This window comes from Mus caroli, chromosome 3 (assembly GCF_900094665.2).
Source record: "Mus caroli chromosome 3, CAROLI_EIJ_v1.1, whole genome shotgun sequence".
Taxonomy (NCBI): Eukaryota; Metazoa; Chordata; class Mammalia; order Rodentia; family Muridae; genus Mus; species Mus caroli.
Window position 1 is genome coordinate 95,934,260 of NC_034572.1, and position 9,826 is coordinate 95,944,085.

At 49.1% G+C, this 9,826-nt stretch overlaps 1 protein-coding gene across 2 annotated transcripts in view; it reads right to left on the bottom strand.

The window, feature by feature from the left end:
• Nucleotides 1–3,194: 3,194 nt before the first annotated feature.
• The window catches only part of Mab21l3 (mab-21 like 3), a 22,186-nt gene continuing 15,554 nt past the window's right edge, over nucleotides 3,195–9,826 (bottom strand). For both annotated transcript variants that reach the window (XM_021159189.2, XM_029475440.1), the window contains exons 5-7: nucleotides 8,374–8,552; nucleotides 7,628–7,822; nucleotides 3,195–4,182 (exon numbers count right to left, since the gene is read on the bottom strand). In XM_021159189.2, coding sequence (XP_021014848.1) covers nucleotides 3,949–4,182; nucleotides 7,628–7,822; nucleotides 8,374–8,552 — 608 coding nt within the window. In that variant the 3' untranslated portion in view covers nucleotides 3,195–3,948. The remainder of the gene's footprint in view (nucleotides 4,183–7,627; nucleotides 7,823–8,373; nucleotides 8,553–9,826) is intronic.

The window sequence follows — 9,826 nt, forward strand, 5'->3', positions numbered from 1 at the left end:
GATATCTGCCAGATCCATTTGATTCATAATTTCTCTTAGTTTCTCTGTGTCCCTGTTTAGTTTCTGTTTCCATGATCTGTCCATTGGTGAAAGTGGTGTAACACCATTTTCTTAAGTCCTGTTAATTGCCCATTCTGGTGGAAACCACAGGGGTCCCGCAGCAAACACCTTTTTTATAGTGACAGTTTAGATCACTTATACTTTTTTCTCTTATAGACCCTACCTATATTCTTTTTTTTTTTAAATCAAACACTCCAGAATTTAATATGAAAAATAAGTTAAAACTTCAAAGCAGCTTACATGTGCTCTATCCCTGAGCTACATCGTTCGCCATCCATGGCTATTTTTTTTTTTTAATCGTTATGAAGAGTGTGTTTGGGATAGTGTGGCTATGAGGCGTGGCAGACCATGAGGGAGGAGAAGACACTGATATGACAAATATTTCTACAGAAATCACCCTGTACCAAGGACTAGGTTTCCATATCTATTTGTCCCCTTTATTGATTTCAATGTGCTAGGGAGAATTTTTTTTTTTAAGACATTTATTTTCTCGAGGGTCTGGAAGTCACAAGTTCAAGGTCAACGTATGGGCAGGGCTAAATTCGGTGGTCTCTGTAACGACTCCTTGCTGTCCTCTGGCATCCAGTGGCTCGTCTCTCCTGTTGGCTCATCTCGAGTGTCCCTTCTGTGAACCCTAGTCCCTTTTTGAGGACACCATCCAGACTGGATTAAGGCAACAGCACTTTAACTTACTCCTCTCTTTAACAGCTGCTTTGTGGGATATGGGGGGGATTAGGGTTTCAGGCAGTGAACTGGGGAGGATATGACTTATGCTCCAGCAGCTGTTTGGGGAGACGGGGAAGTTGGAGACCCAGAGAAGCCAATCAACTGAAGAAGGCCATGAGCTCACCCAGCATTGCAGGTGAGAGGCGCACAGTCAGGCTCATCTGAAGGCCTACCATTCCTTGAGCAAGCATAGCCCCATTACTGGACGTGAGCAGGAGATGGAAAAGGTCCTTTGGAGACCTTTTAGAAAGGAAGGAAGGGAGGGAAGGAGGGAGGGAAGGAAGAAGGAAGGGAAGGAGGGAGGAAGGAAGGAAGGAAGGAAGGAAGGAAGGAAGGAAGGAAAGAAAGAAAACACAAAGAGATGGGCCAGCATCCGAGAGCCCTTGCTGCTCTGACAGGGAACCCAATTTCAGTTCCCAGCGCCCACGTGGAGTAGTGTGTAACTGCCTGTGGCTCCAGTGCTGGGAATCCAATGCCCTCTTTCTGGAATCCTCAGGCACCTGCACACACGTGACATGTACACACAGAAACACACAAACAGGTCTTTATTATTGTAAAAATGACGACAGAAACTGACCAAAGCTAAGGAGCGCTGTGATCAGACATTGTTGCGCTGCACTGTGCAATCCAGCCTCAAAAACACTGGCGCTGAAGCTGACCATCTGCGGTGTCCAGACGGGGCTGTTCGGCAGGCTCTCCTTTCACAGCTCAGCTTTGAGCAAAGATTGGAGCTTTAGCTGAGGCACTAGAAAAGGTCAGCAATTTAGCATCAGGGTAAACCCACCAGTTAGTTTACAGGAAGCTGGGTTTGCCTTTTAGACTAACAGTCCTGAAAATGAAGGCCCCATAGGGCCTGGCTCTTTCTATTTGTGAGTGCCTGCTGGCCTCTGCTGGCCAGATATAGGAACAGCCAGGAATCCACAGAACATGCTACAACTTCCACAGTGCACAGCTCTAGTGGAAAACACTTGGTCTCACAGGCCTGTGGGTCTACCTCTCTAAACCTCACACAGTTTTTAAGTAACAGCACGTCCAGCCTCCCTTTTGCATATTGTAATCTTTCAGCGCCATGACTGGAAGGAAGTCTTGGTGCTTTAACATCGCATTTGCTTTCTTCATGCTTCCAAGGGGGAAAAAGTCATCCGGTTACATAAGACACATTTTCAGCCTTTTAAAACTATGATTCACTGACTGATACTCTGGGGTTCCTACTATTTTGTTGCAGCACTTTTGAATAAAAATAATATTGATTTTCACCAAATCGGAATCAGAAGTGGTGGTACAGGACTACCATTCCAGCGACTTGGGAAGCTGAGGCAGGAGGATTGCAAGTTAATTCAAAGCTTGCCTGAGTTACAGAGTGAGTTCAAAGCCATCTTAGGCTATTGGCTTGGGAAATGTCATGGAATGGGGGGAAGAATGGCTGATGGATAGGGTGAAGGTTGTGGACTGCGGTCTCCAGCTATAACGTAGTGATGACACCATTGAACGCTCAGAGGCCGTGCTCACTCATACACACGTGGACTGTCACCATTCTGTCACAGGCAGGGAATGCTAACAAGGCCCCATCTCTCCCTGATGCTTTATAAGCCGTTAATGGCACTTTCTTCAGTGGTGTAGCCACTAGATGGTGCCCATTCTCTGTAAGTAGTCCCTTATCCACGTTCCTGGATGAAACCCTTATACAAGTCATTGGTTCACACACATGCGCACACACTCATACACAAAATTTTACACATGCATGAAAATATCACATGAAACCAATTATTATGTATAATTAATATATTCTAATAAAAAACTAATAAAAAAAAATAGAGCCATCCTGGGCAACTTAGTGAGATCCAGCCTCTAAATAAAAGGTCAATGCAGCTCATTGGCAGGGCGCATGCTCAGAACGTCAGAGGCCTCGGGATCAATGCAGCTCATTAGCAGGGCGCATGCTCAGAACATCAGGGGGTCTCGGGCTCGTTCCTCTGTACGTGGGGTTTCTTCAGAGCCTCCAAAGCAGTGTTTGTGCTTTTAAGGATATTACTTTGTTAAGCAAATTTGGGAAGAATGTTCAAAATTCATAAAGGATTCCCTGGAGTTGAGAAGCACTAAAAACATGCCAAAGGAAGCCATTCGCTCTTAGAGCACAATCCCCAGACTGTGCAGATGTGCGATGCTGTGGGGCTCGGTAGTCTCTGCATGGTGAAGAGCAGGGACCTCAGAGTCCCTCCTAACGCGGCCACCAGAGCCATCATCTGAAATGTGCTTCAGACCACAATGTCTTTCTTCTTGTTGGAGGTAAATGTTGTACCTTTGATCCCAGGACACAATAGTACCGACTCCACCCCAGCTTCTCACAGCCAGGGATGCCCACCCATCCCTCCCAGCCTGCCTGAGGTGACCATTCTGGTCTCTCTTAGCTGTCCACACGTTCCCTCAGGATCTTCCTTCTGTGTGTGGTGACAGAATTTACCGATTTACTGTGTGCTTTCTGTCTTCTCCAGTGAGTCTGTCTTGTGCGTCCCTGTATTCTCAGTGCCTAGTGAGTATTTATGTGTCAGTGAGGGAGTGAACTGATGGAGCTCACATCCAGATGTGAAGGACATGCCAGGCCACAGCACAGAGCTCGCTCCTGAAATGGAAGCAAGTTCTAGGCTTGACCGTGGCAGAGGGGGTTGTGACGAGTCAGGCGACAGGTAGAGTTCCAGCTGCATCCTTCTCTGGAACTTTCCCTGAGACTTACAATGACTCCCCACACTTGAGAGAGGAACGGGACCCACTGGCCTCTGCTTGGAGCTGGAGTGCAGAGAGTTAAAAAGGACACCAGCCACTGGTAGGCTGTCTGTCATGGTATGGTTTCTGGTCTAGCCAGCTGGAGAATTCACCAGCTGCAGACTAATGCCTGGCCTGCCCTGAGCCCATCTCCTGAGCATGGAGAATCAGTCACTGGGGAAGCTGGAGGAGAGCCGTCCCCAGGAGAGGTAGGGAAGATGAAATGCTTGTATGACCTGGGGCAGGAGCAGTTTTGTCTCTGGTGAGCTAGCTGATGGCCTGGTTCATTCTCTCTGTCAGTGGTAGGCTGTCTCTAGCACAGGATCCTGGCAGCTGACAGAGGAACCATCCCGAGAACAAAGTCAAGCAGGAAGGAATGAAACAAGGGCTCCTTGGGCCAGCTCAGGGCAGCTCGACCTGCGGGTTCTTTAGGAAAAAGGCCACTTTCTGGGCCACCGCATCCAGCTCGCTTGGGTTAGCTGACTGAAGGAGGTTGCTCTTTGGAACAAAATAGTGCTTCAGGAAGTGCTGGCTCACACACCTGTGCAGCTTCCGGGCGAGGCGCAGGAGGGCTTGATGGAAGACCTGCCAATCCTTCAGGTGGGGGTATTTCTCACAAGTCCAGAAGAGCACGGTCTGGGGGAAGAGAGATGTTGGGACAAGTTGAGTTTACATGGGAGGAGGAACAAGGCATCTTGGGAAAACTGGATTCACCAGGAACAACTGGTCCATTGCTTCACCTGGGCCTGGGGCTTCCCTAGCTGGCTCACACCTCCAAGTTATTCTCTCTTCCTTTCCTCTGACACTCCAACCAGCAACACTCTCCTGGCGAGTCATAGGGCCATCCAAGCAGAGGCTTTCTGCCTCCTAGCATACAGGGGTACATGGAAGCCCTCATCTCTCTGACCAGAGAGTTCTGCCAACATGGTAGTCTCTACCTTCTGTATCTATCACTTGCTCACAGGCCTCTGCCTCTCAGGAACCCTATAGGAGCGACTCCCCTCTTAGAAGATGGCCTCTTGGCCTGGTCAGAGCCTCCTGCTCTCCCCTGCAGGTCCAGGCACTCTCCTTAATTTCTCTCCTCCCACTCACTCCATCCCTTCATCTACTCCAGTGGGGAGCCTCCTGCCATTAATCCTGAATGAGCTCTCTTAGCCCAAGATCTCCAGCATCAAACTGCAGGCCCTTTTCAGCCTCACCCCTGCTTGCCTGTCAGTGGATCGGATAGTTGGCCCACACCCTCCCTCTCTAACCAACTCTTCCTTTGGCCTCCAAGACAATGGTCTTCCAGGCTTCTCCTCTCATCCCAGCTACTCCTCTGCACTGCCTCTGCACCCCAGCCGTCTGTGCCTGCTCTGCTTTGGGCATCCCTAAGGGTCCCTCCCTGGCCCCTTCATCTCTTGTCCCTCCCCTGCCTAGCTGAGTGCAGAGCCGCCTTCTCAGTAAGATGGAGGACTCACATGGCAGCTTCTCTAGCCCAGACGTTGCCTCTGACCTGCTTAGTCTTGAGTATTGGCAAGTTATCTCAGTTTCAACATGCCCAGACTGAACTCATGGCCTTCGCCACAAACCTGCCTTTAGACCTGCTTATCCAGCTAGCTGTGCCAGACACAACCTGGGGCAGCATACTCCCTGTCACTCACAGCCCAACCTGCCCATCTTCCTCCTTGTTGGTCTCTCAGACCTGCCACTCAGCCTCACTTCCCTCCCACTGCCCTCCCCACCACACTTTGGTAGCATCTAACCTGTCTGTGCCTATTCTAATTACCAGCTGATCTGAAGTCCTTCGTAAAGTACAAATCTTCATCATTTATTATTAAAATAACTTATCATTTATTATTAAAAATCTTATCATTTATTATTAAAATAACAGTTCCTCTCACTGTTGTCTAACTAAGAATACAAGACAGGGTCTCAATGTGTACCCCTGGCTGGCCTGGAGCTGTGTAGACCAGGCTGGCCCATTCCTATTCACAGACATCCTCCTGCTCTTGCCTCCTGATCGCTGGTCACGTGGGCATCTGGCTAAGGATGCACTCCTTAGTGTGCTCTGTGAGGTTTGGTCCCTGCCTTGCTTGCCAGCCTTCCCACCAACACTGGTGTCTGTACAACCAGGCCAAGTGCCACCAACAGCAACAGACAGGGAAAACAGGGCACTAAGACACAATGGAGGACTGCTCATCCAGAAAGAAATGAAGCCCTGTCCTCTATAGGAATACAGAAGAACATGTGTTAAGTAGAATGAGCCAGACTCAGAAAGATGGGCACCGTGCATTCCTTCCCACACGTGGAAACTAAAAGATAAAGTCTATTTGAATGTGGTGGGATGAGGGCTGGGAATTCGAGAGGGTCAGGGTGAAAGGGGTGAAGGGGGTGAAGAAGGATGGGATGAAAGGGGTGGAGAGGGGTGGGGTGAAGGGGGTGGGATGAAGGGAACAGTGCAAAGGGAGGTCAAATCAAAGTGGTATATGTTGTCCACATATGCAAAGATGTCACACCAAACCCAGTTAGATATTCAATTAGACATGGCAACCAAAAATAATCAATTTCAAAAGAGTGTATATTTGAAGTCCTGGGTGGATGAGAAACACTGCCTGCTCATCCAGAGGACCTCAGCACTCAGGTGATTTCCTGTAAACCTGCTTCCTACCTTAATTTATAAATAAAGGCTAGAGCCAGTGGAGAAAGAGGGGAAGGTGGAGCTGAAGGTTTTGGGAGAGAGAGGATGATGGAGGAGGAGGAAGAAGGAAAGTGGAGCAGAAGCACCTGGCCTGGAGAAACCATGAGCTGTAAGGGGTCTCATAGATGGGGAAGATGATAGTGTAGTGGTAGACCTGCCCAGTCTAGGTGCACAGCATGTATTCATATTAATTGTGTTGTGTTTCCTTTGCCGGGGCTTATTTGGGTTGGAGATTTACTGCAATAGCCCAACAGTACTGTCAACAAGAGAGAAAGCAGATGAGCATGGACACTCCGAACTCAGATTCGGACACATGGAACTCAGATGCGTTAAAGACAAAAGATGAAGTAAGATGAGGAGGTAGTATGGACAGGGGCAACTCCTGCAGTGCTGGTGAGAATATAAATCAGTGTAGCTTTTGTGGAAAACAGATAGGAGGTTCCTACAAAATATAAAATTTGGTTATGCATACCAAGGAGATGAAATTAGAATACACTCTATGGTTACTGTGGCATTATTCACAATAGCCAAGAAAAAAAAAATGACCAGTCTAGGTGTCCATCAACAAAAGAATAAAGAAAATGTGGTATATCTACACGGTGGAACACTGCTCATCCATGAACGCGCATGGAATCCTGCCATGGCGAAGTATGGAGGAAGTGGGGGAGCCCATGAGATAAGAAAGCAACTGGCAGGAGAACACTGCACACTCTCGGTCATGTGAGCACCGACACTGCAGGCTCCACAGAAGAAAACAGCGATTATGAGAACTTAGGAAGGGAGGGGAGAAGGGACAAAGGAAGGTTGGGTGTCACTACCAAAACACCCAACGATGACACGCTCACCAGCACAGCAGTGTACAGAGGGAGGAATACACTTGTGTGCTCACCAGCATGGCAGCACACCTGCAGCTTACAGAAATTTGTTTTTTTGGGGTTTTTTTGTTTGTTTGTTTTGTTTTTTGTTTTTTGTTTTTTGTTTTTTGTTTTTTGTTTTTTGTTTTTTTGCAATAACCAGGGGAGTTGGAAGGCCCCTGACACAAGCAGGATAAACACTCAAGAAGGGAGTGCTCATCACCTGGCTTTACATGGTGGATGTTCTGTGGGTCTCAACTCTGTCTCTGCACCCACAACGTGTTCATTTGTACAATAAATCATTCCTAGTGTCACATCACAAGAAGGGAGGAGAGAGAGGGGCTGAGAAGAGAGGTCAGGAAGGTGAGAAAGAAAACCCAGCTGCTATGATGCACAGCTGGGGTTTATGTCTCCACGAGCTGAGCTGCACGCAGTGTGGAAATCCTGGGATTGAAAACCATTCCCATGACCCCATCCTGATCCCATCACACAGTGGGACCCACCTAGAGACAGTTGCCCCGTCTACCCCCGCCACACCCGTGCTCACCTGCAGGTGGTGGGTGGTGATGACTGGCCTCCTCCCTGGACACCACACATCCTCCTTCAGCTGCCTCAGGACCTGAAAGCATTGCCGGCGGCAGCCTCCATCCTCGTCCAGCTGCTCGAACAGCACCTGCTCTGCCTGGGAGAAACTCAGCTGCCAGTGATAGGCGGACTGGGCCACCAAGTTAAACCCAAAGGACTGAAAATGAAACAGGATTGGAAAGATGAGAAGCACGAAGCTGGATACTGTGGAGAGCAGCTCAGACAGCCGGAGGGACCCGCAGCCCACAGCCTGTGGTATGCCTACGCAATGGAATATTATTCAGCCAATAAAAAGGAATTGAATCCAATCATTCACAGGGATATGGATGGGATTGGAGTATAATATGCAAAGTGCAATAAGCTAGAAAAAGACAAACTCATATGACTATTCTCACTCACATGGGCATGTCAAAACATGGAGGCCTAAAGGGATCATGGGAGAACAGGAAGCATCTTGGTATACTCAGGGAGCAGGGATGGCTCAGACCCCTTTATGGCAGTTGTTTCTACCCATATCAGAGTCCTTGAGGACGTACCAGCCTTTGCCTAAGGGTTTCGGATAAGAAACCTGCATTTCTGATGGCAGTGATGCTGTGGTGGTGGGAGGGGGCGCGTGCATCAGAACAGCAGAGCCCCAAGCAAGCTCCTAATGTGATCAGCAAAGCTGACCGCCCTATACTGAATGAACCCCCACCTGGTCATCCATACCTTGATGCACTCCACTCTCTCTGGGGAAGGCCATCGCTTCAGACACCGAGGCCACTGGGCTTTCTCAGGCCAGGTGGTGGGGATCTCCACGGTGGGGGCCAGCTCCAGCTCCACCTGGCCTGTGGACGTTTCCACGGCAACCCAAACCGTAGTGCGTTTTTCTAGCACAGTGACTTTGCCTGATGGGAAGGAACAGGAGGGACCCTTGAGAAGAAAGCCTTGCTCTACACAAGCAACAATGAGCAAACACTCTGGGAGCTGTCCGTGCGACTGTCACAGAGTCAGTTCTGTAGACACCAGACAGTCAGCCATGGTCACAGGGTCACAAGGAAGGCTCATGGCTGGTGGGTCTTTGCTTTTACTCCCCACTCCTCCAAAGCTTTGAAGCATATGTTATTTTAGGGTGCATGTGTACATGTGTACATGTACGTGTGTGTGTGTTTTGCTAGAGATCATGCATGCGTGCATATATGAGTACTGCGGGAGACTGAACCCAGGGCCTCACACATGCTGATCACAATAACTCTGAGTTATAATCCAGCGGGTTTCCATTCAAATTGATGGGTTCTCTTCCAAAAGTTCAATGAAGGAAGGTCATAGAATAAGATGGGGGAGGGGCATATTGGTGATTGTGCAATGGAATCTAGCATTTCTATGTCTCACTGCTAGTTTGGCAGGGAAGGCTGGTGAGGATGAGGATGGAGCTCTCACTCTCCTGGCAGGATCTTGTTGAAGTGTGGCGCTGACCCCACCCTCACGCAGGTGCCTTCCAGGGGAGTCCTACTAACCTGCTCTTCGTTTGACCCAATCTCAAGGACGGTGCTTGCTTCTACTGTCCATCTTGGGAGCCAGCTTGGCCCAGATGTACTTATTGACCTAAGTCCATCTGATCACAAAAGCCCTCAGAGCATGTTGGAAGGGGTCAGGTGTGTGGGAGGGGTCACAGCTGGAAGGGGTGGGGTCAGGTGTGGGGGAGGGTCTTCTTATTTCATTTTCCAAGCAGGCAGTGAGGAAGAAATCTGTGTGGTGAGTTTTCTAGCTCATGCGCCAGCCTGCCCTCATGGCCAGGGAGAATCTCTATTAATCTATGTATACTTGGGTGCCTGTATGAGTTTATGTGCACCACATACATAGAGCAGCCTGCAGAGGCCTGAAGAAAGTATCCGATCCCCTGGAACTAGAGTTACAGACTGGATCCTGGAAATGGAACCCAGGTCCTCTGCAAGAGCAGCCAGCGCTCCTAACCACTGAGCATCTCTCCAGCCCTGACACATGGATGGGGTTTTGGTTTCGTTGTTTGTTTGGTTGTTGTTGTTGGATTTGTTACAGATAAGAATGGGTGTCTGAGCTGGGCATGGTGGCACACACCTTTAATCCCAGCACTTGGGAGGCAGAGACAGGCAAATTTCTGAGTTCGAGGCCAGCCTGGTCTACAGAGTGAGTTCCAGGACAG